This window comes from Vigna umbellata, chromosome 2 (assembly GCF_029865625.1).
Source record: "Vigna umbellata cultivar VRB3 chromosome 2, Vumbellata_1.0, whole genome shotgun sequence".
Taxonomy (NCBI): Eukaryota; Viridiplantae; Streptophyta; class Magnoliopsida; order Fabales; family Fabaceae; genus Vigna; species Vigna umbellata.
Window position 1 is genome coordinate 9,684,030 of NC_142166.1, and position 25,716 is coordinate 9,709,745.

The 25,716-nt window shown below is 30.4% G+C and overlaps 3 protein-coding genes across 6 annotated transcripts; 2 read left to right on the forward strand and 1 right to left on the reverse strand.

The window, feature by feature from the left end:
- Window positions 1–4,718: 4,718 nt before the first annotated feature.
- LOC148203357 (uncharacterized) lies at window positions 4,719–5,348 on the reverse strand. The gene has a single exon (XM_088107590.1). It carries the CDS (start codon window positions 5,346–5,348, stop codon window positions 4,719–4,721), a length of 630 nt encoding a protein of 209 aa, XP_087963716.1.
- Window positions 5,349–12,908: 7,560 nt separating this feature from the next.
- On the forward strand, window positions 12,909–14,913 carry LOC124845710 (uncharacterized). Of its 2 annotated transcripts, none has more exons than XM_047322856.2 (4): window positions 12,909–13,313; window positions 13,425–13,546; window positions 14,294–14,461; window positions 14,601–14,913. In XM_047322856.2, exons 1-4 carry the CDS (start codon window positions 13,092–13,094, stop codon window positions 14,692–14,694), a joined length of 606 nt encoding a protein of 201 aa, XP_047178812.1. In that variant the 5' UTR covers window positions 12,909–13,091; the 3' UTR covers window positions 14,695–14,913. The 2 variants fall into 2 exon arrangements, with proteins under 2 accessions (XP_047178812.1, XP_047178813.1); XM_047322857.2 differs by having other exon boundaries at window positions 13,174–13,313; window positions 13,412–13,546.
- Window positions 14,914–17,860: 2,947 nt separating this feature from the next.
- On the forward strand, window positions 17,861–20,260 carry LOC124845708 (protein CHUP1, chloroplastic-like). 3 transcript variants are annotated; one of them, XM_088106043.1, is made up of 4 exons: window positions 17,861–18,120; window positions 18,282–18,357; window positions 18,444–19,064; window positions 19,234–20,260. In XM_088106043.1, exons 1-4 carry the CDS (start codon window positions 17,903–17,905, stop codon window positions 20,140–20,142), a joined length of 1,824 nt encoding a protein of 607 aa, XP_087962169.1. In that variant the 5' UTR covers window positions 17,861–17,902; the 3' UTR covers window positions 20,143–20,260. The 3 variants fall into 3 exon arrangements, with proteins under 3 accessions (XP_087962169.1, XP_087962170.1, XP_087962171.1); XM_088106044.1 differs by having other exon boundaries at window positions 17,912–18,120; window positions 18,278–18,357; XM_088106045.1 differs by having other exon boundaries at window positions 17,912–18,102; window positions 18,278–18,357.
- Window positions 20,261–25,716: the final 5,456 nt, after the last annotated feature.

The following is a 25,716-nucleotide window of genomic DNA, read 5'->3' on the forward strand; positions in this document are numbered from 1 at the left end:
TAAACTAATAGTTTATGATGAGGTTGTTTAATTTTACTTTTTACTCAGACACCATACATAAACCCCAAATTAATTCTACCAACATTCCTTAAAATCAAATTTAGAAAATTCCATTCGAAATATATTTACGCCAATTAGAAAAACTTATTTTTAAGCATTTTAAGAGAACCAACATTTAGTTTTTCAGTTAAAATCATTTATACATAAACTAAATATTATAAGTTATTTATTAACTTTTTAAAATCCATTTTTTTAAATTATGTCGCAGAACAATTATTTTTTTAAGTTATACAAAAGCTAATTTTATTTATTTTTAAATATTTACAGAGAAACTTCTTCCACACTCTTATTCATGGATGGAGAAATACAAGTTTGATGATGCAATTCAGACATAGAAGATGATGGAAAAAAATTATGGTTAAACATGTTTTTTTTCTTAAAATTTGATGTAAAATTGAATTTTTTTTTTCTCCTTCAAACTCTAGTATATTTTGGTTCAAAATTTGTAAAATCGAATAAGTATAGTTCTTCTAATCTAATGATGATAATTTTGCTCGACCTATTAAACAGTATCTTGAATTATTATTTAAATTGAAAGGTGTTAAAAGGTATAAATAACTCAAATATCATCTTAAACACATCAAAAGAATTTAATGTAATTGGATTAAAAGAATTATATCTACACAATTTTTAAGTTCAAGATCAAAATGTATCAAAGATTGAAATATAATCAAATTTTAATTTTATACCAAAGTTTATATTAAGACCGAGCCCAGTACTGTGTACTTAAGAGAATGGCCCAATGCGTCATGGCCCGTAAGAGAGATAAAGATATCTGAGGAAATGAAAACAGCAGACATAGCATAAACACCCGCGTGTGAGAAGAGAGAGAACGGAGCGTCCAGAAAGTTCTTCCAGACGGTGGAGAGAGGGTCATGGCAAGGCAGTCCAACGGCCTTAGAGGCGTCGGATGACAGTGGTGAAGAAGACGAAAATGGAGAGGGCAACAAGGAGGGTAAGTAAAACGCAACCTTTTCTCCTTTCTGTAAACTGTATTCTCATTAATGTATTCTGTTACTTACACTGAAAAACAAAAAGAGGAGCTCTATTTATAGAGCTCTGTAAACTAAAACAGTAAAACCTAAACAGGAAAAAGAAACCAAAAATACTGTCCTTTTGACAGTAATGAATCTATCAGATTCTCAATAGCCTCCCCTCAAGCTAGATGGTGTATGGTCATCAGTCCAAGCTTGGGTACAATAAACTTGAATCTGACGCGATGAGGAAATTTGGTGAAGATGTCGGCAAGCTGTTCGTCGGATCGCAAGGGAAGGAGATTTAGAAGATGTTCCAGAACTTTCTCACGAACAACATGACAGTCAAGCTCAATATGCTTGGTCCGTTCATGAAAGTTCTGGTTATGGGCTATGTGCCTTGCAGACTTGTTGTCGCAATACAAGGCAGGAATCCCTGACTCTTCTATTTGAAGGTCCTGTAGGAGATAGCAGAGCCACTGTATTTCACATACAGTGGCAGCAAAAGCTCTATACTCAGCTTCAATGGAGGATTTGGAAACAGTTCTCTGCTTCTTAGATTTCCAGGAAATGAGAGAGGACCCGAGGAAGATACAGAACCCTGTTGTGGATCTTCTGGTGTTGGGACATGTCGCCCAGTCAGAGTCACTAAAGGCTTTTAGTTACATAGGAGAGTCAGCAACGAAAAATAACCCTTCAGAGGGCTTGGATTTAATATACCTAAGAATGTGCTGAATGGCACGATAATGATAGTCAGTAGGTGATTGCATGAATTGACTAAGTAAATTAACTGAAAAGCATAAATCGGGTCTTGTATTTGTAAGATAGAGCAACTTCCCTGTTAGCCTTCTGTATGGGCCTGGATCATCCAGGTAGCTGTCCAATTTGTACAATGAGGTTGTGTCGCTTAGGAAAGGAGTAGAAGAAGGTTTACATCCCAACATTCCTGTCTCCTCCAGTATGTCCAAAGCATATTTCCTTTGACACAGATGGATACCCCTTTTTGACCTGGCCACTTCCAATCCTGGGAAGTATTTGAGTTCTCCAAGGTTCTTTATTCGAAACCTCTTGTGTAGGAGTTCCTTTATGCAATTGATTTTCATCATAGAGTTTCCTGTTAACACAATATCATCCACATATACAAGTAGAGCAGTAAAACTTGTAGGTGTTTTTCTAATGAACAAGGAGTGATCAGACTTAGATTGAATATAATTGGCAGATATTAGAAAAGAAGATAATTTTTCAAACCACTGCCTACTGGCTTGTTTCAAGCCATATAAGGATTTGGTTAACCTGCAAACCTGCCCTTTATTGTGGATATTCAGACCTGGGGGTGGTTCCATGTACACCTCTTCATTAAGATCTCCGTGTAGGAAAGCATTGTCAACATCTAGTTGGTGTAGGAACCAATTGTTTGAAGCAGCTAGAGCAATGAGTAACCTAACCGTGGTCAGTTTAGCCACAGGGGAAAATGTGTCAATATAATCTATTCCCTCCTGCTGTGTATAACCTTTCGCCACCAGACGGGCTTTGAACCTTTCAATGCTACCATCAGCTTTGTATTTGGTTTTATACACCCACTTACATCCTATAGCAGTTTTTCCTGGAGGCAGTAGAGTTAAAACCCATGTGTCATTGTCTTGCAGAGCTTTGATCTCTCTCTGCATGGCCTCTACCCATTCATTCATGCCTTTTGCCTCATTGTAAGATCTGGGTTCTTTATTTCCAATGACAGCCATGGTGTACCTTAAATGTTTTTTCTGAAAAGTTATCACAACACAACAGATTAGAAATCGGGTATGGGGTTTTAAAACCGTTCTTTATAGATAAGGATTGATTGACCTGATGAACATAATCTTTTAGGTATTCAGGAGTCTTTCTGGGTCTGTCAGATCTTCTGTGCCCTTGAATCTCTTGACTGTCTCCTGCACTAGCACTATTGCCTCCATCATCAGAGGGCTGTTGTACCTCTTCTTGGTCAGTAACATCTAATTCAGCATGTATGTCATCATCAGTGGGATAGTGATCTCTTAGAAGATCATTGAGGGAATCAACTTTGTCCTCCTCATTAGCAGAATCTTCGTTGTTGCCTTGCAGGTTTTTGTAAGAAAAAATGTCTTCATGGAAGACAACATTTTTGCTTATAAGGAGTTCCTTGGTATTTATGTCAAGCACAATGTAACCTTTTACACCACCTTTGTATCCTAGAAAAATTCCTTTTCTAGCTCTTGGGTCAAGCTTACTTTTATTATGTTCAAGAGTTGAGGCAAAACACAAACATCCAAAGGTTTTGAGGTTTAAATAGGTGGGGGGCAAGTTATAGAGAAGGTCATGGGGAGTTTTGTTATTGAGAATGGGAGTAGGCAACCTATTTACTATATAAACAACATGTCCAACAACATAAGACCAGTAAACATTAGGGATGTTAGCTTGAAAAAGAAGGCCACGAGTCACATTTAGTATGTGTCGATGCTTTCTTTCAACAACAGAATTATGTTCAGAAGTCTCAACACAACTCCTTTGATGATTGATGCCATGTAAATTATAAAAATCCACACATCAGGACCATTATCAGATCTGATAGTTTTAATCACTTTGTTAAACTGATTTTTAATTTTAGCAACAAAATTCTGCAATAAATCTCTAGTTTGACCCTTATTATTCATCAGAAAAACCCATGTGTGTCTATTATAGTCATCTACTATGGTGAGAAAGTACTTATGACCATGAACCGAAATAGTGTTAAGAGGACCCCATATATCACAATGCACAATTTCAAAACATTCAGTAGTAACAGAAACACTTCTTAAAAAAGGCATTTTTCGTTGTTTAGCATAATGGCAGGTGTCACAAACAGTGTTAGTACCTATTTTTACATAGGGAAACTTTTCGCATATTTGTTTTATAACTTTGTCCCTTGGATGGCCTAATCTATAGTGCCATAGGTTTACATCAACATTCTTAAAAGAAAAAGCAGTCTTTGAAATGTATCTTTGATCGGGTTTAGGAAAAGCTTGCAGATAATAAAGTCCTTTCCAAGAATTAGCACATCCAATCATCTTCAATGTATGGTTCTCCTTTATCTGACAAGTCTTAGAAGAAAAGGTCAGACTGCAATTCAAGTCCTTAATGAGACTTTGAACAGAAATTAAATTGAAACAAAACTCAGGGATATATAGGACATTGAAAATGACAAAGTTTTTGGAAAATTGCACAGTTCCTGCCTGCTTAGCAGTGAGTGCAGTATTATTTGGTAATCTGATAGAGATAGGTTTAAATTCATAGAAAGTAATAAAGTTTGTTTTATCATGTGTCACATGATCTGTGGCACCAGTATCTATTATCCAGGAAAGATTACCTTGTTTATTCTCAGTGTCATCCCCTTGAACTTGATTAACTTTGTGAGTGGGCTCATCAACTTTGTCTATCATTCGGAGAAGCTTTTGCATCTGTTCAGCAGTGAAAGAATTAAAAACATTACTGTTATTTGTAAGCTGTGTGTTCTGAATCCCTTCAGGTTCAATGTTGTTCTGGCATGCATTGGCAGAACTCCAGTCATTCCTTTTATCTTGGTTGTTGTCTCCTTTCTTATACCAAGGTGGGTACCCGTGCTTAGAATAGCACTCATGTATAGTGTGGTTCATCTTGTTGCAATATGAGCATTGTTTACCATAGTTAGGATTTCTACCTCTTCCTCTTTCTCTTCCACTGACTGTTTCTGTCAGCAACATTGGCCAGAACTTTGACATCTGCAGAGCCATGCTTCTCTTGTCTCTCTTGTTGCATAATAAAAGAGAAAACCCGATTGATATTTGGAAGAGGATCCATTAAAAGAATCTGTGTTCTAACAATGTTGTAGGAGTCATTTAGTCCCTTTAAGAAACATATCACATGTTCCATTTCTCTATACTTCAAGGAGATTCTTGAGAGATCACAGCTGCATGGAACTTTACACGTGCAGGTGGGTATGGGTCTTAGGAATTCCAGCTCCTCCCATAGGATCTTCAAGTCTGTGAAGAACTGACTCACTCTCCTTTTTCCTTGTTTAATGGAATGTATGTCTTGAAGTAAGTCAGAAATCTTGAAATAATCACCCTTGGAAAATCTTTCTTTCAGCTCATCCCATAATTCTTTGGCTTCTTCAACGTATATAACACTTTCAACAATTTGTGGGGAAAGAGTCTTTGTTATCCAAGATAAAATCATCATATTGCATATCTCCCATGCATCAAACAAAGTGTCGCTTTTCTGGGGTTTCTTTATGGACCCATCAATGAATTTTATCTTATTCTTGGAAAGCAAAGCTCTCCTCATGCTTTTGCTTCAAGAGGAATAGTTGTTCTCATTCAAAATTTATGTAATAAGTGTGAGACCCGGGTTCTCACCTGGGTGTAGATAGTAAGGGCTGAATGGGTTGGAAGATTCACCCGGGTGTAGATAGTAAGGGCTGGATGATTGATCCGCCTGATCCATGAAGAAAAAGAACACAAGAAATAGTCCAAGAAGGTATCAAGATTTTCAACAGAGGCAGCGAAAGCAAAGCAGGTACTAGACCTGCTCTAAAACCATATTAAGACCGGGCCCAGTACTGTGTACTTAAGAGAATGGCCCAATGCGTCATGGCCCGTAAGAGAGATAAAGATCTCTGAGGAAATGAAAACAGCAGATGTTGCATAAACACCCGCGTGTGAGAAGAGAGAAAACAGAGCGTCCAGAAAGTTCTTCCAGGCGGTGGAGAGAGGACCACGGCAAGGCAGTCCGACGGCCTTAGAGGCGTCGGATGAAAGTGGTGAAGAAGACGAAAATGAAGAGGGCAACAAGGAGGGTAAGTAAAACGCAACCTTTTCTCCTTTCTGTAAACTATATTCTCATTAATGTATTCTGTTACTTACACTAAAAAACAAAAAAAAGCTCTATTTATAGAGTTCTGTAAACTAAAACAGTAAAACCTAAAAAGGAAAAAGAAACCAAAAATACTGTCTTTTTTTGACAGGAATGAATCTATCATATTCTCAATAGTTTAAAAAGTTAAAACACATATTTAATCTAAAATATATATATATATATATATATATATATATATATATATATATATAAAATAGTAAATTTATAATGACTACGAAGAAAGAAAAAACAAAAGTTATATATAAAAAAAAAATTGGAAGAAGGTTAAAGGAAATGACAAATAACAGCTGGCCGTAAAACGAATGCATTGAACATTATCAGAAATTTTTGCATTCACTAACAGACAATGGTAAAGTTTGGTAACTCCAACAAGCTTCGCTTTGTAAATGGTTAATTAATTTTGTTTCTTTTTCCTTTTAAAGAAGTATCAGAAACATTACCATTGTTGTCACTTGTGATGTTTGATTCCTAGTTGCCATAATAATCACAGAGTACAAATGGTTTGTCTGTAACGATTCATCTTATGAATGTTACCAAAGATTGCAAGTTGATTTGTCAAACAAATTAGGGTTTAATAGTGTTGAAATTTTTTAATGGGATAAAAGGGAGGAGATCGAACACCATAGATATATGACATACTTATATAAAAAATTTGAAACTAATATAAAACTGGATCTAATATATTAGAGATCCGATATACTTATATAAAAATATAAAAATTTGGTACCACTTCTAATATAAAAATATAAATACTTATAATATATATTTAACTTTTTTATTTCTTGTTATTGTGAACTTGTAACTTATATAAAAAAAATTAATTGATTCTTCACAAATAATTATAAAATTTATACGAATTTAATAATTAGAGATAAATTTAATGAACTAACATATTTAGTTAATACAATATATGGATATAAATAGGTAGATAAGGGTCCATTCAGTAAAAGTTGTTAGTCCAATTAAATATTTAATAATGTTTTAAAGATACAACTTTAATCAATTAATAGTTGAGTTTTATCTACTTATTATTTAACACTATTACAAGAATCTGTTCTCACCTCGACTGATGTGAATACAAAATACTAATGCATAAAATAATATTACGTTATAATAAGATGTAAGTGTTAATTTTATAATCTTCTGAATGAGATATATAAATTTGATGATGATAAAGAAAACAATTTTGATTGGTTTAATATTATAGTTATATGAAGAACCAAACAAGAGCATGGATGTTTAACTTAGTTTATCTCATCTTCTACTTTGTACTAGAGGAGTGACTTGCGTATTATTACAAAAACGAAGTGTACTTTTTGTTTGTTATCATCTTACTTTAAACTTTGAGCAACCTTTGTTTTATAGCATTTTTGCATTGTGGATGTTTATATATCCATATCAAACTTCAAACTTTTCTTATAACTGTGGGTTTCCTTTTCCACACCAAACTTCAAATTTTGTCTTAATTAATTTGTGATTAATTATTTTTTCAATTTTATATAAAGATTATTAGTTTGATACATTCAATAATTTTATATCATTTAGAAGTTGACATAAAGAGTAATTTAAATAATCTTTTTAACATATTTCAATTACTTTCTAGGAATTTGTTTTTAAGATAAAAAATAAACAATACTTTAAAAAAGTTGATTGATTGTAATAACATTATCTTAACATATTTGAGTTTAGAATATCTCAAAAATATCCTTAGTCTTCGATTAAGAGCTTATTTTGATACATCTCAATAATTTTACTACATCACTTAGCCAAAAATAAGGTCAATTTTAATACACATTTTCGTTAGGTTCCAAAGCATTATTTTTAATGTGGTGATTTGTAAGTCAAAAACACTTTTAATATTCAACTAATAGAGGCTTATTTCATAACATCCTATTATACTATTTTTATTTTTTGGATTCTAACTAGATTATAAAATTTTGTTTTCACTATTTGACATAAGGGTGACAAATGTTAAAATTTTTTAAAATAATATTTTGATTAGTAGTTCATAAGAAAAGAATAAAGTGATGGCTTTACACACATTTCTTTGAACTGCAAAATTGACTATAGATGATGAGTCTGGAAACGAAAACGAATTAGATAAAGGTTGATGTGTTTGGAGAATAGATTGAAATGTATTTCTTGAAAAAGGTATGACCAAATTAGATGGATAGTTTTCCATACCAAAGGATTATTCATATTTAAATACATTTGAATCAAATAAAAGAAAAAATCAAGTAATATAAATTGTTTGCCTTAAAAAAACACGAACAAATTTAATGAGATTACACAACTCCTATTGTAAATGGTAAGAATTCAACTCTTTAAACCATGAATCTAAAGCCTTAAAGAAATTAAATTAACAATAAAAATAGTTCCAACCAAATTCAACTCTATTTTTTTTAGGGAAAAATAAAAGTAATGGAGACGAAGAAAAAACATAATCAATAAATTAATTTTTTACTTGATGATTGTGACATCGTGAAAATAAGTGAAATGATTTTAATATAAAATAAGATATGATTAGTGATTGTGACATAATTAATGTTATTATTTTATAATTGATGAGGAAGAAGCGGAAGCACACGACGAGGCCATTTTGAATGAGATGTGCGAAAGAAGCATATGTGATGTCACATTCATAATCCTTAACATCTTATTATTTAATGTTCTTAAGATTATTTTTAGAACACAACAAAACCCTTACCTACTTTTTGTCCCATTCTGGTTAAATTTATGTAAGAAAAGCTATGTAATACTAATTAAGCCATAACAGTCTATTTCAAAGGTTTTTTCTTTTGATACAAGTCTACTTCCAATGTTAAAATCAAGTTAGAATTTGTTGCTTGAAAATTAAGTTTTTTTACAATTTTTTTATCATGTTTTATTATAATTTGGCTTCATGTGATGGTTGTAAAAATAAGTATAAATTATATATGAAAATTTGTAGTATTCTACCAATGTAAACTTGTAAGTAGATTAATAATTTGTATCATTTCAAATTAATTTGCTTCGATTGTAAGGTAAGTAGAGTCCAATTAATTATGTTAAAGATGAAACTCGGATATAATAATTTATCTATTTTTTTTTAATTTAATGTGTAATGTTATAAATTATAAGCACGTTTGAATACCATTTTTCATAAATATATTTAAGATGATTGTAGAGAATGAATGGTGGTACGGAAAAAGGGTAAGGGTGCTCTTTTTAAACCTCAATTATATTTAGCTAATAGAAATACTGATTACAAGTATATTATTATTATATATTAAAAGTCACTCTCTTGCAAAATATTTTTAAAACGTAATTTGTAATAGTGTATTTTGAAATTACAAGTAATTTGTTATATATTCCAAACTTTAGTCTAAAAATACCATTCGTGTGTAAAATATGAAAAATGAAAAAATGTCATAATTGTGCTTTTGGATGTCACAGGTGCAACTTTAGTAAGACTTTTGATTAAAAAAAAGGGACTGATGCTATGTTTGTTTTAGTCGTTCACCTATAAAAGGCAAATACAAATTTGATAATCTAGATACGTAGAAAAGAATGAAGATTTTTCCTCTATACATTTTTAAATATTTGATGATGTAGTAAACTTTTTGCTAGAATATTATTAAGTATAAAATTTGTATAGGTTTTCTTTGATCTATTCCAATTTGATCTATTTCCATGTAAGTGGGTTAATTTTTTTCCATGTTTTAACTTTATTATTTGGTCTAAAATCGCACTAAGTAGAAGCATACCAATATATTTATCTCTTTTTCTCTCTCTCTCAAATTTAACTATTATCAATTTTATCATATTCCTAATTAGTTTATCCTTATAGTTTACATTTTCTATTACTAAACATTTAAGTTTTCAAACTTAAAATAACATGTGGGAGAAGTCAAAGTAATGATATCACAATGGGATAATAAGAATCTACAAAATATTTAGCAAAATCCTATATGAGAAATTTTCATATGATTTATCAAAGTAATGATATCACACAAATCCTACTCCAACCTTCTTATGATGTAAACGAAACTAGGAATAGTAGAATATTCAAAGAATCAATAAGGAAAACAAGGGAATTCAAAAATTTTCAAGAATGAATTCTAATTTTTATTGAAAGAATGAGAATTATAGTGAAAATCTGAATTTACAACTCCATGAATGAAACTAATTAGTCATTGTTATTTATTCTAACCTATTCAAAATAGAACATAATTATTATTGTCACGTAATATAAAATGTAACTAACAATTGTTGGATACTATTGTGCTACGTGGTTTTTGTCGCTAACATTTCCTCTAAGTATATGTTGTATCAATACCCACCACCCGAAGAAAATCCTTGTCCTCAAGGATTGAAACATGGAAACCTCTTCTCCAAATCATGATAAAACTCTCAAGTAGCATCCTTAACCAGTTGATGCTTCCATTTAATCAACACCTTGGTTACTACATGGTTGCCCCTTAACATATATACAATCCAAAATAGACTCAGGTTCTTTGATAATAGAAGAAAAATCAGTATCAAGACAAATAGGAGTTATAGTAGCATCTCCCAAAAATTTCTTCAACTAGGAAATATGGCAAACATCATGTATTTTAGAAGTGAGTGGAAGTTGTAGCTTATAAGAAGTTGCACCTATGCGATCAATCACTGGAAAAGACTCATAGAACTTAGGAGACAACTTGACATTGTTCCTAAATTGGACAAAAACCTGTCTATATTGATGAAGTTTTACATAGACAAGATCACCAATCTAAAATCTCTGATCAGTCCTATGCTTGTCATCCAACTACTTCATGCTATGTCGAAGAAGACCAGGTGAGGTAAAATTGTCATATTTAGAAGTTTGACAAGTCACACAATAATGGACAATCTCCTTAACATCCTTAGATAATCCTTTCCAATAAGCCACTAATTTAATTCTCTATAAAGTGGCATATCGTCCATAGTGACCACCACTAGTAGAACCATGCATCCATAATAAAATCTATTTCCTGAGTTGTAGATCTCTACCAACCAGCAATCTACCTTTCCTCCTGAGTTCATTTTGTTGCCAAGTGAAGTGCTTGTGAGAGGAGTTATTGAGTTGCAATTCTGCAATGAGTTTCTAAATGAAAGGATCAAATTGATAAGATTGTTGGATCTTAATGTACATATCTGAATCAGGTTGGTAAGTAGTTAAGGCATGATAGTAAGGAATATCCAACCTGGATAAGGCATCAACTGCTATATTTTCCTGTCCTTGCTTATATTTAATCTGAAAATCAAATTTGATCAATTTGACTAACCACTTTTGTTGAAAAGCAATGGTAAGTGTTTGATCTAGAATGTATTTAAGGTTGCAATGATACTAAACCTTTTGTTAAGTAAATAGTGTCGCCATTTTTAAAAAACCAACACCACTTTTTAAAAGTTCCTTCTCATAAGTGGAAAATTATTGTTGTTGTTTGTTAAGACTCATGCTAATGAAAGCAATTGAATGATGATTCCACATAAGTACAACACCTGTATCCAACCCAGAAGCATCTTCTTCAACCATAAACTCCTTAGAAAAGTCAAGTAAAGCAAGTGTTGGTGCTTGGATCAATTGCTATTTCAATTGGTGAAAAACCTCCTTTACTTAAGTGTTCCATGAAAATTCATTATCCTTTCTTAACATCAGTCAATGGTTTATCAATGATACCATATTTGAACATAAATCTTCTATAGTATCCACAACAATGGTTTACCCTAAAAACTTCGTAATTATTTAAAGGATTGAGGTAATGGCCATTGTTTTACAACTTCAATTTTTGAGGGATTAGTAGATACTCGTTGTTTTGAAATAAAATGACCCAAATATTCAACCTTATCCCAACAAAATAATACTTGAATCTTTTTGCAAATGAATTGCTTTTCATAATGTGCAACACTTTATACAAATGAAAAAGATGATCAAAATGAGACTTATTGTATATAAGGATATTGTAAAAAAAAATACAAGTAAAAATTTTCTTAAAAAATCCTGAAAAATAGAATTCATCAACCCTTGAAAAGTGGTAGAAGCATTTGTTAGTCTAAAAGACATGACTAATATTCATAGTGCTCACCATAAGTTTTACACGCAGTCTCATATACATCTTTATCCTCCATTCTCACTTAGTTAATTATACCGAGCTCTCAAGTCGATCTTTGAAAAAATGGTTGAATCATACAACTCATCTAATAAGTCCTCCAAAGAGAGATTGAATACTTGTTTGTCTTTGTTTATTCCCTATAATCAACACATAATCTCCTGTTTCCATAATTCTTTTCCACCAAAACTATTCGGCTTACGTAAAGACAGCATTGAATTACTTCCAATTACTCTTTGATCAACCCATTAATAATGTGTTTTTGCTGTTTAGCATAACTATAGGTCTTAACATGTTAACACCTTTAAGTAAAGAAATTTTATGGTTATTACTGGGTCGTTTTATAATTAATATATATTTAAAAATAATAAAAATATTATTTTACTTATAACTACTATTAATAAAAAAATTCTTTTCATTATCATTTTGTAACCGTCATTTTAGTAAATATATATTCTTACCAATTTTAATTTTATTAATATATATTTAATTTTACTTTAAAAATTTAATAATTATTTATTAAATTCAATTAAATACTTGTAATATAAAAAGCTACTTATGATAAACTTATAAAAATATTTATTATATAAATTTTTTATAAACATAATTTTTTTAATTTAATAATTGTGATAGAAATTAATCTTTAATTTTTTATTATCATAAAAATTAGATATCCATAAACATGTGTTTGTACTGGTTAGGTTATAAGATGGGTTTATCTATAAATTTACAATAACACCAAAATATAATTATATGACCTAATCTGTCTCTTTCAGTGGAAATTTCAGAGTGATTATTGAACCAAACCCATTTTAATAATGTTTTTATTTATATTTTGTTGATTGCAGGCAGACAGGGCAGAAGCAGAGCAGGGAAGAGTTTCCATTTATCTTTGCTTCTCTAATATTAAATTCAAGGTCAATCAAGATTGAAACAATGGACACAAACTTTGAGAGAGAGAAACAAGACAACCTTGGCTGAGTTTAAGATTTATATAAACAAAAGAACATGTTCGAGAGAGAGCATTAGGGTGCTAGAGATGGATATGAAGAAAATTGTGGTTGTTGTAGAAGATGTGGATGCAGCAAGAACTGCTCTGCAATGGGCTCTCACAAACATCATTCGCTATGGTGACATAATCACTCTTCTCCATGTCTACCACTCCACAAGATCAAAAAGCAGAAGCAAAGCTCGTGTTCTTCGCCTCAATGGCTTCAAATTGGCACTTTCCTTTCAAGACATGTGCAACAACTACCCCAACGTACGTACCCTTTTGTGGTGTTTCTTTTGTTCTGTTCTCTTTCGGTTTGTGATTTAATTTCATGTGTTCAAATTAACGGATATGTGTCATAATAATAGGATTGTGTTACAGACAAAGGTTGAAATTATTGTCACGGAAGGGGACCTCGAAGGAACCAAGATCGCCGCCACGGTGAGAGAGGTTGGAGCTTCCATGCTTGTGGTTGGACTCCATGATTGTAGTTTTCTATACAAGTAAGTCCAGGAATTGATGACATTTCCAAGTTTCTGAGTTCAATTTCATCAGTTAAATTCATATGGGAACTATCAATGAAGATTAAAGGTGTTTTTTTGTTTAGTTCAATTTCATCAGTTAAATTCATATGGGAATTATCAATGTAGCTTAAAGGTGGATTTTTTTAGTTCAATTTCATCAGTTAAATGCATATTGGACTTATCAATATAGCTTGAAGGTGGATGATGATGACTCTCCTTTCGTAATATTATATGGGTCGTCCCTCTCCCTAAAATTTATGACTACTTTTTATCAATGAACATCTGAAATTGAAGGCTCTTTGGGAAATGCATTTGGTGAAACAGCAAGTTCAGGTTGTGAATAGAGGTCAACTTCAAATAGATAGGTTATGAGGCTTCACATTAACTATCTTATTCTGCAAGATCTTGGTCTTCATATGACAACATCAACATGGATTGGTGGGACCTGGTTTATTAATTGTCCAATTTGTGTTGTGTGTTCCTTCTTTCTGGTGCTCTGAGAAAATTTATGCTGGTGAGCTCAAAAAATGGGTCACCAGAACTCCTTGGCAAATGCACCTGCAAAAAGCTTTAACACCTAATCACCTATTATTATATTCTCTTGAGCACATACCAAATGCATTCTTTGTGTTTGTTTGTTTGCTTCTTTAATCTGTTGGTTTCTTTTTCCTTGTGCAACACTGTTGGTTTCTTTAATCTGTTTGCTTCTTTATTCATTTGTAACAGATTGACAATGGCCCATTCCCACCATAGCATAGCCAGCATTTTCAACTGCAGAGTACTTGCCATCAAGCAGCCTTGTGTGTCACCATTGAGGCCCATGATTTCTGCAGTATCAGTGCTGGACAGTTCAACCAACTTGGATGTTTCACTAATTGATCTTTCTAGATTACAGTAAGTTTTTTGACAGCACATCGTACCATCAATAATTTCACAACATAGTAAATTTAATTTTTTTATGGATGTAAGTGAGACATTAATTAAGGTTGTTTAAGACAGCTTTTAGTGACATGATTTGAGAATGGCATTGCAGAGTCCCTGGTACCCCTCCACCAAAAATTCCATACAGAATCTGTCCTAACCCATCAGCAATTATTTGGAGATCAAGGAAGTCTAGAAGACGGTGAAGGACACACTTTCGTACACAGAATCTATTCTTAAAGTAGTCCCCAAAAGCAATTTGGCTTTCTTTTTTCTTCTACTTTCTGATTTCCCATAACATATGTTCAACTGCTACACATATACACACAAAATGCTGCGATCGACACAGTATAGTTCGGTTGTTTATGCCTATAATTTTATGATTGTATAAAAGGATTCTTTTATATAAACATTACCTTTCTACAGATTCCAGAGTGGATTAGAGTTTTACCTATTTGTTTATATTTGGAATCTTTTCACCTGCTATAGACTGCTAGTGCTAGATGACAGCTTAGTTTTTATCACTTGTTCATGCTGAAACAAATTCAAATGTCCACATTCATTTTCTTTGGAATATATATTTCTTTTCAATTTATGAAGTTTATGATTGTATTACTAACACTATTTTTCCTTTTTAATCGAAGTTTTAGGGGTATATTAGATTAAAATTTTAAAACACTTCAAATTTTAAAAGACTATTTTAGCATAAAAACATGTCTTGTAAATTTTAAAGAATATGAATGCGATAACTTGTAGAACTTTTCTTTAAAACAAGTAGTATAATCAAGTTTGAAGTTTAAATTTGTTAAATTTGTAATAAAATTTTTTATGATTTGAAAGAACTTTGTGTCTAAAAGATTTCATAAAAGTATAAAAGAGTTAATTAATGAAAAAATGACAAAAAAAATATTTGTTTAAAGAAAAAGTTATTCCAAATTTTAATACCATATTCTACTTCCCTTTGAATTACCGATCAAACTTTTTTACCCATAATGATCAAGAAAATAACATTAATAAAAATATTTATCATATTAATTAAAGAATGCGTTTGTAAATAATATTCTCTTAAAAATTGAATTCCTTCTCGTAAAGAGATATAGAAAGTTGACTTATTGAAATGAAAATGAAAAAAAAGTTATACTTTCAACTCCTCTCGTTTATTTTATTGATATGTGAGTTTGGAAGATTTCATACTCATAGTCACGCAGGATTTTGAGTATCTTTGTTATTGTAAGTCATATCTAAATATATCTAATAATATGTTATAAATTTTCTTTAAATTAATTGTTCTATAATATTAAAAATCTAACAAATTTAATAATGATTAAATATTATAAAAAATTAAGATATTATAATTAGTAATATAATCATCAGTATAATTTTATTATTATTATTATTATTATTATTAGTTTTACTTTCTATGACGCATTTTTAACATAAACAATGCAATATTAAACTAGTATGTTTGACTTTTTTATAACTTCAAAATTTATGTTATTTCCTTGTGTGCAATTTACCACTTTATGAAAATTTGAATTTATTTATATAAAAATGATATTTTAAATACGAAAAAGCTGACCAAAGAGCGAATGAAATATAATTATCTCTAAAAGTAAAAAATAAAAACTCAACTTCAAAAAATTAATTATTAATTAATTTGTAAATGAAATAATTTGTAGAAATTTTTAAATAGAGGTTCGGATCTTAAAAGTTAGATGCAAATACAAAATAATAAACATAATAATATTAATAGTAAATAATAATATATTATTATTATTATTATATACTAACTTTATAATATCGAAATAACTAAATAAATTCCAAATCTTTAACAAAAAACTTTTCTTTTATATTTTAAGTATTTAATAATATTTTTATATTATTTATCTAATAAATTAAATACTTTATTCAAGTTATTTGAGTCATGTAAATAATATTCAAGTTATTTTACATTTTGCAATATATCACAAGTTCAAATCTGAACCATGTAAATGCTCCATTAATGCAGAGAGAGAAAAAGAGAAAGATTATTGAGAATATAAATGTGTCATTAATGCAGAGAGAGAAAGAGAAAGATTGTTGAGGATAGTGGGAAGGTGTAGGGTATTTTTGGAATAAAAAAAATAATGGGAAAGTGTAGAGTATTTTTGGAATAAATGAAAATAGTAGGGAGGTGCAGGAGCACTTGGGGTGGTGGAGGGAGCAAATATTCATATGATGTGACAATTGAAAAATTGACATCACATTGGGCCCAATGACCAAATTTATGCCAGCAACAACATATGCAAGAAGGCAATTTTGTTCTCCTTAGATTAGATTCATTAATTAGATTATTTTAATGTATGGATAAACATTGATTCTTTATTTGTTAACCTCTTTTCTCTTTTGTTTAATACAATGCAAAAGGGAAATTAAGGATTTTTTTTTTCACTTTTGTAAAATTTTTCCTTTAGTGTGTACACATATCCAATAAAAAAAGATAGCAATGACTAGAGATTAGAACTAATATTTTTAAAACAATAACAAAAACAAGTATATTTCATTATTGTTAAAAATAATTTAAGAAAGTATCAATTTAAGATAAATTTCATGTTGTATATGATTTTACAAAAAAAAAAATTCTACGTAAACTAATTTTAATTTTTTTTCTTATTTTGCATTCGTACATGTCAATAGAAATTTATCCAAAGCATTGGAGTTACTAGAACCTGTTTATCCCTTCATTCTGAACCGTCGAGAGCTATGGCAAATACACATTGTCGGTTTTCTCTTTTCGCACCCCATAATTTTTAACTGCAACTCCCTAATTTTCAAAATGATAATTTTGTTTTTTTTAAGTAACTTTCAGATTACCTATTTTAGAAACATTTCAAAGCAAGTTTTCTTGAATGTTTTTTAAAACAGAATTTTTAGAAAAAGAATTCAAAATAAAATTTGAACAAACTTTCAGAAACACATTAAATACTTTTTAAAAACAGGTTTTCTGGAACGTAATTTTTATAACAAACTTTTTATAGAATATATTTTAAAATGAGTCCTGAAAAACTAGTTTCTAAAACACAAAATAGTTTGTCTTTTTCTAATAATATGTGGGTGCACTTAGTAATAATAGGTACTGAGAAAAATCCTACTTGTTTACTATCAAAGAGATATTTTTATCGGATAAAACAAAATATCATGATCTTAGGTACTCTTTCCCCACACACGTGGCACCAAATCATGCAAAGGAATACACTGATGACTATGAAACTAAAGTTTGTGCTTTGATGCACGTGCGTAGCCCAAAAAATGAGCGTACAATAAATACAAAATTGGGTTTCATTTTCTTCCAATTGCAATCAATTCCATAGTGTTGAGGAAAGCCAGCCACTGCTTAGTGATTAGCTTCACTGATATAGATATTTTAACTTGGATATGTTCTATGAAGTTGATAAGAATGTTCTGATTTTTAAAGGATTTCACTGGGTTCACTTCAGTGGGATGCACCAAAGTCAAAATTGTTCTTGCTTTTGTAGAGAACAACATGATTATCAGAGTGAGTTTCATGATTGTAGCTTCAGTTGCTGCAATAAGGATTTCGCGCACAAAAACCAGTTCTTCTACAAGGAAAAAGGGTACATTAAAATGTTCAGGTGCCAACATCTTTAATCTATTAATAAAAATGCCATTTTTTTTTCTTTTCACAAAAAAGTTTGGTAATTTTTGGAAGGGATGTTACTTCATTCATTTCTGTGTCTTCGTTATGTTGATTTATTCTACTCTTTTGCATGATGCTTATGGGGTGCTAAGGAAGTGACGGGTCACTCTTAGAACAAGAGTTTGAAGAGGTGGAAAATAGCACTGTTAAGGTTAATAATAAAGTGAGACAGGTAGTGAAGTACCCTCCATGTGTTTGTCAAAAAAAGGAATAGGAATGTTGAAAGAAACTCACTGTAGAATTTGCTTTTTGTTGCAGAATGAAGAGAAGGAGATTAACTTTGAAATGCCAAAAAATCTGCTGACAGGAGAATTTAAGGACTTGGAGCTGCTATTAGGTGATGAGAAAATGTACAATCTTACGGTGAAGGACACAGTGCAGAATTTGGTACCAAATTACAAGCGGAGAGAAGCAAAGCTTGAAAAGAAGCTTCTTGAATTGAATGGTCTAAAGGAAAAGCAATCTGCCATTGCTCAAATGCAAAAACAGTTGGAGGAAAAGACAGAAAAAGTGGACTTTCTTGAAAAAACCATTGCTTCCTTTCGGTCAGATAGTGAAATTATGCGAGAAAAAATAAGAGATGATCAAATGTCAAAAAATCAGCTAGATGTTGCAAAGAAAATGATAAATGAGATACAAAGGAAAAAGGGTGATGCAGGTCCTGCGAGGGAGCAGATATTGATGCTCCAACAGCAAGTGACTGAATTTAAGAAGTTTCAAAGTTCAGGGGAAAATTCTTCAACAAATAAGAAACTCAAAGATGTTCAAGACATAGAGGTGGAAGTTTTGGAACTGAAGAGGAAAAACAAAGAGCTTGAATTGGAAAAAAGGGAGACAAAAGTTAAGTTGGCTACTGCCCAAGCAAGAATCAGAACAGAGGTGAGTAACACTCAACCATAGTTATAGATACGAGAAAAAACAAAACCTTTTGAAACCTTTCTGACATTCTCTACCTAGAAATATTTTTTTTTCCCTAGTTCTTTTTTGTTAGAATTTATTCACTAGCTTCAAGCATTACGAATTTAGCACTGTGTTATTACATGTGCAGGAGCAAAAAAGGTCAAGACTAGAAGAAGAAATTGCTGGTTTACAACATGTGCATGAAGAACTTTCAGAGCTAGTTGAAACATTGCAGAGAAACAGATTTGACATGGTCGAGGAAGTTGTGTACCAAAGGTGGCTTTACACATTGTTGAGGTTTGAAATTCAGGATAATCAAAGACAAAGTAGAAAGGCCTCAAGAAGAGATTGCAACAAGAATTCAAGCGAAGAACTCTGTGAGAAAAAGCATGCATCAACATCTGATACAATTGACCTTGAGCTTGAAAGCGTCTCCTCCAGTGTCACATTAGATGAGAGTGATGAAATTGAAACCACCACCTTTGCAAGCTCTTCTAGTAGCCAAAGTAGTAACAGTAGTATGAAAATGAAGGGATGGAGAAAAACCAAAGATTGGTGTAACAAAATTTCATCAAAAGGTAGAAATCTAGGTAGCAGCCCTGGCTTAATACGTAGGTTATCCTTTTCCATGTCAAATATTGGATCATATGTATCCAAGGCAGTGAACAGTGGTAATACCCCAGTGATGAACTTACTCCAAAATGTGAATTCTAATACTACATCCAAATTATTGGCAAAGAAGAATAGAGTCTCTTTCAGTGATTCAGTTAAACTATCTACTCATTCAGACATTGCAGAGCTTGTTCAGAGTGCAGAAGATGAGAAAGAAGAGATATCTGGGAAGATCGTGGAGCTCACTTCTAAAGTGAACTCCATCAACGTTGATTCCATTGAAGAGAATGAAGGTGCCAGGAAAATAGTTGTTCATTCTGATGAAGTGTATTCAAGGAATGAAGCCATTTCTAGCGTTGGTGTCAGGATCAAAATCATAATGGTGTATCTGGTGGCATTTTTATTCTTTTCCCTGATTTTGCTAGCATGTGCATGGATCAGATAACAATATCCTTAATTGTATGAAACACAGTTGAATTTGTGGTGACACTTTGAAAATGATGGTGCATTGAATGGAGAAAACCACCTGTGTCTTTAATGTTACCAATCAATTTTTTGTTGAATTCGTTTTCTATTTCAACTTTGCACTTGATTCGTTAAGGTTATCTATATAGTGAATGCTGAAATTCAACTCCCATTCTACTAAAATGGTGCAAGTTTTAAGAAAATGACAAATATAAGTACAGCTTCATTAGCTAGAAATTGTGAAAGAGCTCCACCAATACGTCTAGGATTCCATACAAAAATTATCAAGTTTATTTAAGAAAGGACGATTTCAAACTTTTCCCAAGTTATGAAAACAATATAATAAACATTTTCCTATATCCAATTCTCCTTTCCAACCTATAAAAAAAAACTTGATTATCACTATCATTTATAGTATACAACTAATGTTCTAAGTCACTATGGGTTATCATCCTCATCTCTTTTTAAAATAAAGAATAAGCATTCTTTAATACTAAACTGTTGTTTATCTTGATTATCCCTCTTAATTATAACATAAAGTTATTTTTAAAAAGAAAATATGAAAAGAATATATATGACCTATAAACCCTGCTTACATGAAAAAAAAATTTAAAAAGTTAATATTTTACAAATAAATATCACATTTTATACTGATACGGCACTTGAAAAGCTTTATAATATATTATTACATACAAAACACTTAATTCTACATAAATATGTAACTATTATATAAAACTAATCATGCATTAGTTATTAAATAAGATGAAACACCCATGGTAAAAAAAGTATTTTTTTTAGTAGTGCTATTCAATAAAAAGTAAAATATAATAAAGTACTCTAGAGAAAATTGGAGTAAAGCACAAAGTAAAAGAATAAACATTATCTTATAATTTGGAGGTTTTTTCAGTGTAATTTTTGTCACAACTTTTTACTGAAATACAAAAAAAATAATAATTATGTATATGAATTAGTTGTGCTAGCTTGACATTATTTTATTGGAAAGAAGTTATATATGCATAACACGATTTCAAAATGAAATTGTAATGATTCTACACAATTTTTGTCTGAGAAAAGAAATTATATGGATCAAAACACGACTTTGATTACATTTAATCTAGTTTTATTTTATTTTTTTAATTTTAAATTGAAGTAATGCAAGATTGACATAATTTTAATATAATATGATTTGAAATAAAGTTATACAAGATGACACAACCTAACGTGATTTGATATGAATTTATGTCACGCATACACTACTTCAATAATAATTAAAAGTAATAATAACATAGCAACTTTAAGTATAATTAAAATCATATTTAATTCATTCGATTTATTTCTCTTAAGAAAAAAGTTTTAGAAGATCATGACGACTTTAGTTAGGATGATGAGCATTGTGATGATGTGTAGAAAATATGATATAAATAGCATTTATGATGATGGAGAGTTTAAACGGTTACTGTGACCGACCTTGAATGGGAGTAGGGTAGGTATTTCTAATTTAGAATGTCACCAACTCTTATATAGGACACAATTTTCGTTTTACTTGCTACCTATTCCTACAGTGGCCAACATTCATGGTCGTCAAATTCTCAGTATTCCCATATGAAATTGGGAGCAACGTAATTTGTCACGAATTTAGAAACACAAAAACCATGTTTTGCCCAATAAAACAAAAATAATTTCTCAAATCAACACCAATATTAAAATAGTTTTTTTTTCCTTGTTATAAATATTTTTGTATTTTATTGGTATGAGTATATCACTAAACAAATATTTTGTTATAAATATTAAATTAAATATATTTTAAAATTTATATTTAACTTAATACCACTTTTGATCCGTATTTTTGTCAATTATTTCTTTAATGTGAAGCTCATTGTTTTTCGAATGTTCAATGTATCCTTATATTGTAATTTATGTTTAATTTTATCATTTTGGTTAAGGATGTTTAAAGCAAAATGTCCACGCAACAATCACTGACACGTCACTCTTGATACGTCATCATTATTTTCTACTTCCAGAAGTTATAATTTTGATTATGTTCTGACTTTGCATTGAAAAAATACCAATGTGGCAAACGTTAGCAATCAAACATTTCATCACACGTAGTCAGACGATAGCTAGTTTTAATATCGTTAGTTTTGGAAGACGAAAAATTATAGTTTCCTTAGAGATAAGAATATACCCAAATTTTAAAAAATGATTAAAACTAAAAGGGACTAAAAATATATTTAACCCTATTATTTAATTAAACTAATTTGTTTACCTAATCCATGGTATATAATTTATTTCAAAACTTGTGTGACGAACAATGCCTCGAAAAATCTTCTACTCGAAAAGAAAAATAAACAAGTGATAATTAACAACTGCCGGTTTAAATGGATAAACATGTAATATAATAATATATCATTAATTATCAAAATTATATGAAAAAAATGTATAAACTAAAATAGAAAGTTGGTGAGCAACACCATTACACTCTTTTTTTATTTGTCATTTTGATTTTCGTAATGAAAAAAACAAGTACTTCGTCACCATATTCAACTCAATAATGGAATTATGCATTTCTAATTAATTGTAAATTCATTTTTGACATTTATTTCCTAAAACTTACCTATGTGGCCTATAATTACTGTTTATTGTCCACTTGTTACTTCTTCTGAAAAGACACATTTTTCAAAATGGTTCATCTTCTCACCTTTGTCATCATAGCAACCCCTTTCAATTTCCCAAATTGCAGTCCGCTTCTTAATCATCGCATATATTTAGGTTTAAATGTTTGAAATAACTTCCATTAATTTATTAAAGGCTTTTACAGCGTTATCATTAATCAACATCCCAATTTTCATATTTTTCATCACATTTTTAATAATACAAAACAATTAATTCGAGAAAAACATATAAATTATTATTATAATTATCTAAATATAACATGTAATAGCAAAAAATATATATATAATCCTACACCAGAGAAATATTTACTATAATAAACCAAAAGCGTAATATAACTTATATAAAAAAAGACCAAACGTTTGACTTTAAGCCTCAGTTCTATTATTTGTTACACTTACTCACTAAAAACATCATTTTATGTTCAAACCATTAAGATGATCATTGTCAAAAAGAAAAATACACACACAAACAAAGACAAAAAGATAAGCTAAAGTACCAAAAAAACATTCATACAATTTAAATAATGAATATCTCAATAATTGTTCAAATCAAACAATACAAAAATAAACATATCAACTTTAAACATTGAACATCTTAATACATATATTGATATATCTATATTGATGTTGAACTCATGGGGGACATGCCACTAGTGTGGTGAAACAACCCTTTCACATCAAACTACCACACACCAATGTTAATCTGTTAAACATCTATAGCCAATACATGACCATTAGACTAAGGACTTCTTGCTACTTTTAATGACGTAATCATCCTTCTTTACTTGAGATTGGAAGTTATTAAGAGTGTCAGAATCATTCCCAATCTCAGAATTCCTACTTCAATACATCACACTACAGAACAACGATAAGGATTTCCTTGTGGAATTCCTATCACAACATACTTAATTCACATATTCCATTTCATTTGAACATAATCATACATATAACACATCCATGAGTACTATTATCCATTCAACTACAACATACACACGCATAGAATCAATTTACATCAGTCTAAGCCAAATCAAGAATAAGAAAAACACAGAAAACCAAAAACATAAATCGCAGCAGGGCGCGCTCAATGATACAGGACCACCACTCAGCATCCTGCGTCTAGAGACCAAACAAAGACCACTGGAAGGCCAACGCTTAGTGGTACGGAGTCGCTGCTCAGCGCCACACATCCAGAGGTCAAAACCCATGCCATTGAAAGGCTAACACTTAACTCTATACCAATGACCCTCAACACCATATAAGAAATCAGAAACTTCAAAACTTGATCTAATTGAACTAGAGACTTATCCAAATGACCAAATTGATATTATTAACACTATAATTAGTTAGAAAACATGTTTAAACATCATATTGAATACTAATTTGCTTAATTGGACAACGACTTAGTACATTATATCAAACCAACAACCACCACAGCTCAAACAAATAACTTAGCATATCAAAATACCATATTTCGGCAAAACAAAAGGCTAACCAAGTTCTAAATGACTCAAAAATAGACTTCAAACATTAGGTTCGCTCATAACTTAACTCTTATAGAATTTCACATGTCAAAACCCCTTATTTTAGACCAAAAACCAACAATTACTTTAACTTTCACTATATCAAGACCCAACTGACATTTCCAATCAATTATAACATTAAATCCACCAGTTTAAGCATCCAAAATAGGTACATTCAACAATAAATCACAACAAGGTTCTTTCAATATCAGACAACGCATATTCAAACCAAATTCATGCAATCATGTTGTAATACAACACAATTCTAGCAATCTCAATCCATTTAATTCAAATTAAACATTCCAACTCATATTATCAAAGTACTTACAACTTAAAACAATGTATTTAGCTTCCCTTACCTTATAGATTACCAAACAGTTCTAAAGGACCTAAAATAGTACCAAATGCACATGAACTTCTATCTGCTCCTACGAACAATGAAAACATGATCAGTGCATACCATTAGGACCACTGATCAACATAGAGTTTTATAGAAGACTCATACATCACATGCAACCACAAAAAGCTTACATACAAAAAGGAAAATGAAATTGACCAAAGAAAGGAGCATAAACCAACTTACTCTATAAAGAAACTAATCGATTAAACTTAAAGATCTCGTTGCAAGAATCACTTAAGTGGTTTCTAATATTCAAACATATAAATAAGAAGTGAAAACCCTTAGAAAAATGTCAGAAGATTCTAGAAAAATGATTTCTAAAATGATAATATATTTTAAAATAATAAAATTTGTTCGTAACGAAACTATTTATATTAAAATCCTTTAATATTTAAATAATTGAGTTTTACTATTTTTAAATTACTATCACATCTAAAAATGTCATTCTCTAAATATTTACAATATAAATATATATATATATATACATATATATATATATATATATATATATTTATATTTTAAAATAATAAAATTTGTTTGAAACTATTTATATTAAAATCATTTAATATTTAAATAATTGAGTTTCACTGTTTTTAAATTACTACCATATCTAAAAATTTCATTTTCTAAATATTTACAATATATATATATATATATATATATATATATATTTTAAATAATGAAATTTGTTACTAACGAAACTATTTATATTAAAATCATTTAATATTTAAATAATTGAGTTTCATTATTTTTAAATTACTACCATATCTAAAAATGTCATTTTCTAAATATTTACAATATATATATATATATATATATATATATATAACATTTTTTTAAGTATTGTTTTTCAGTTTTGGAGTTTTTATGCATTCTATCATGACAAACTTAGAAGAAAGTTTACATCATTTTCAACTAATTATTCAAAGTTTTCTACGATAATAAACAATACTAGATTTTGA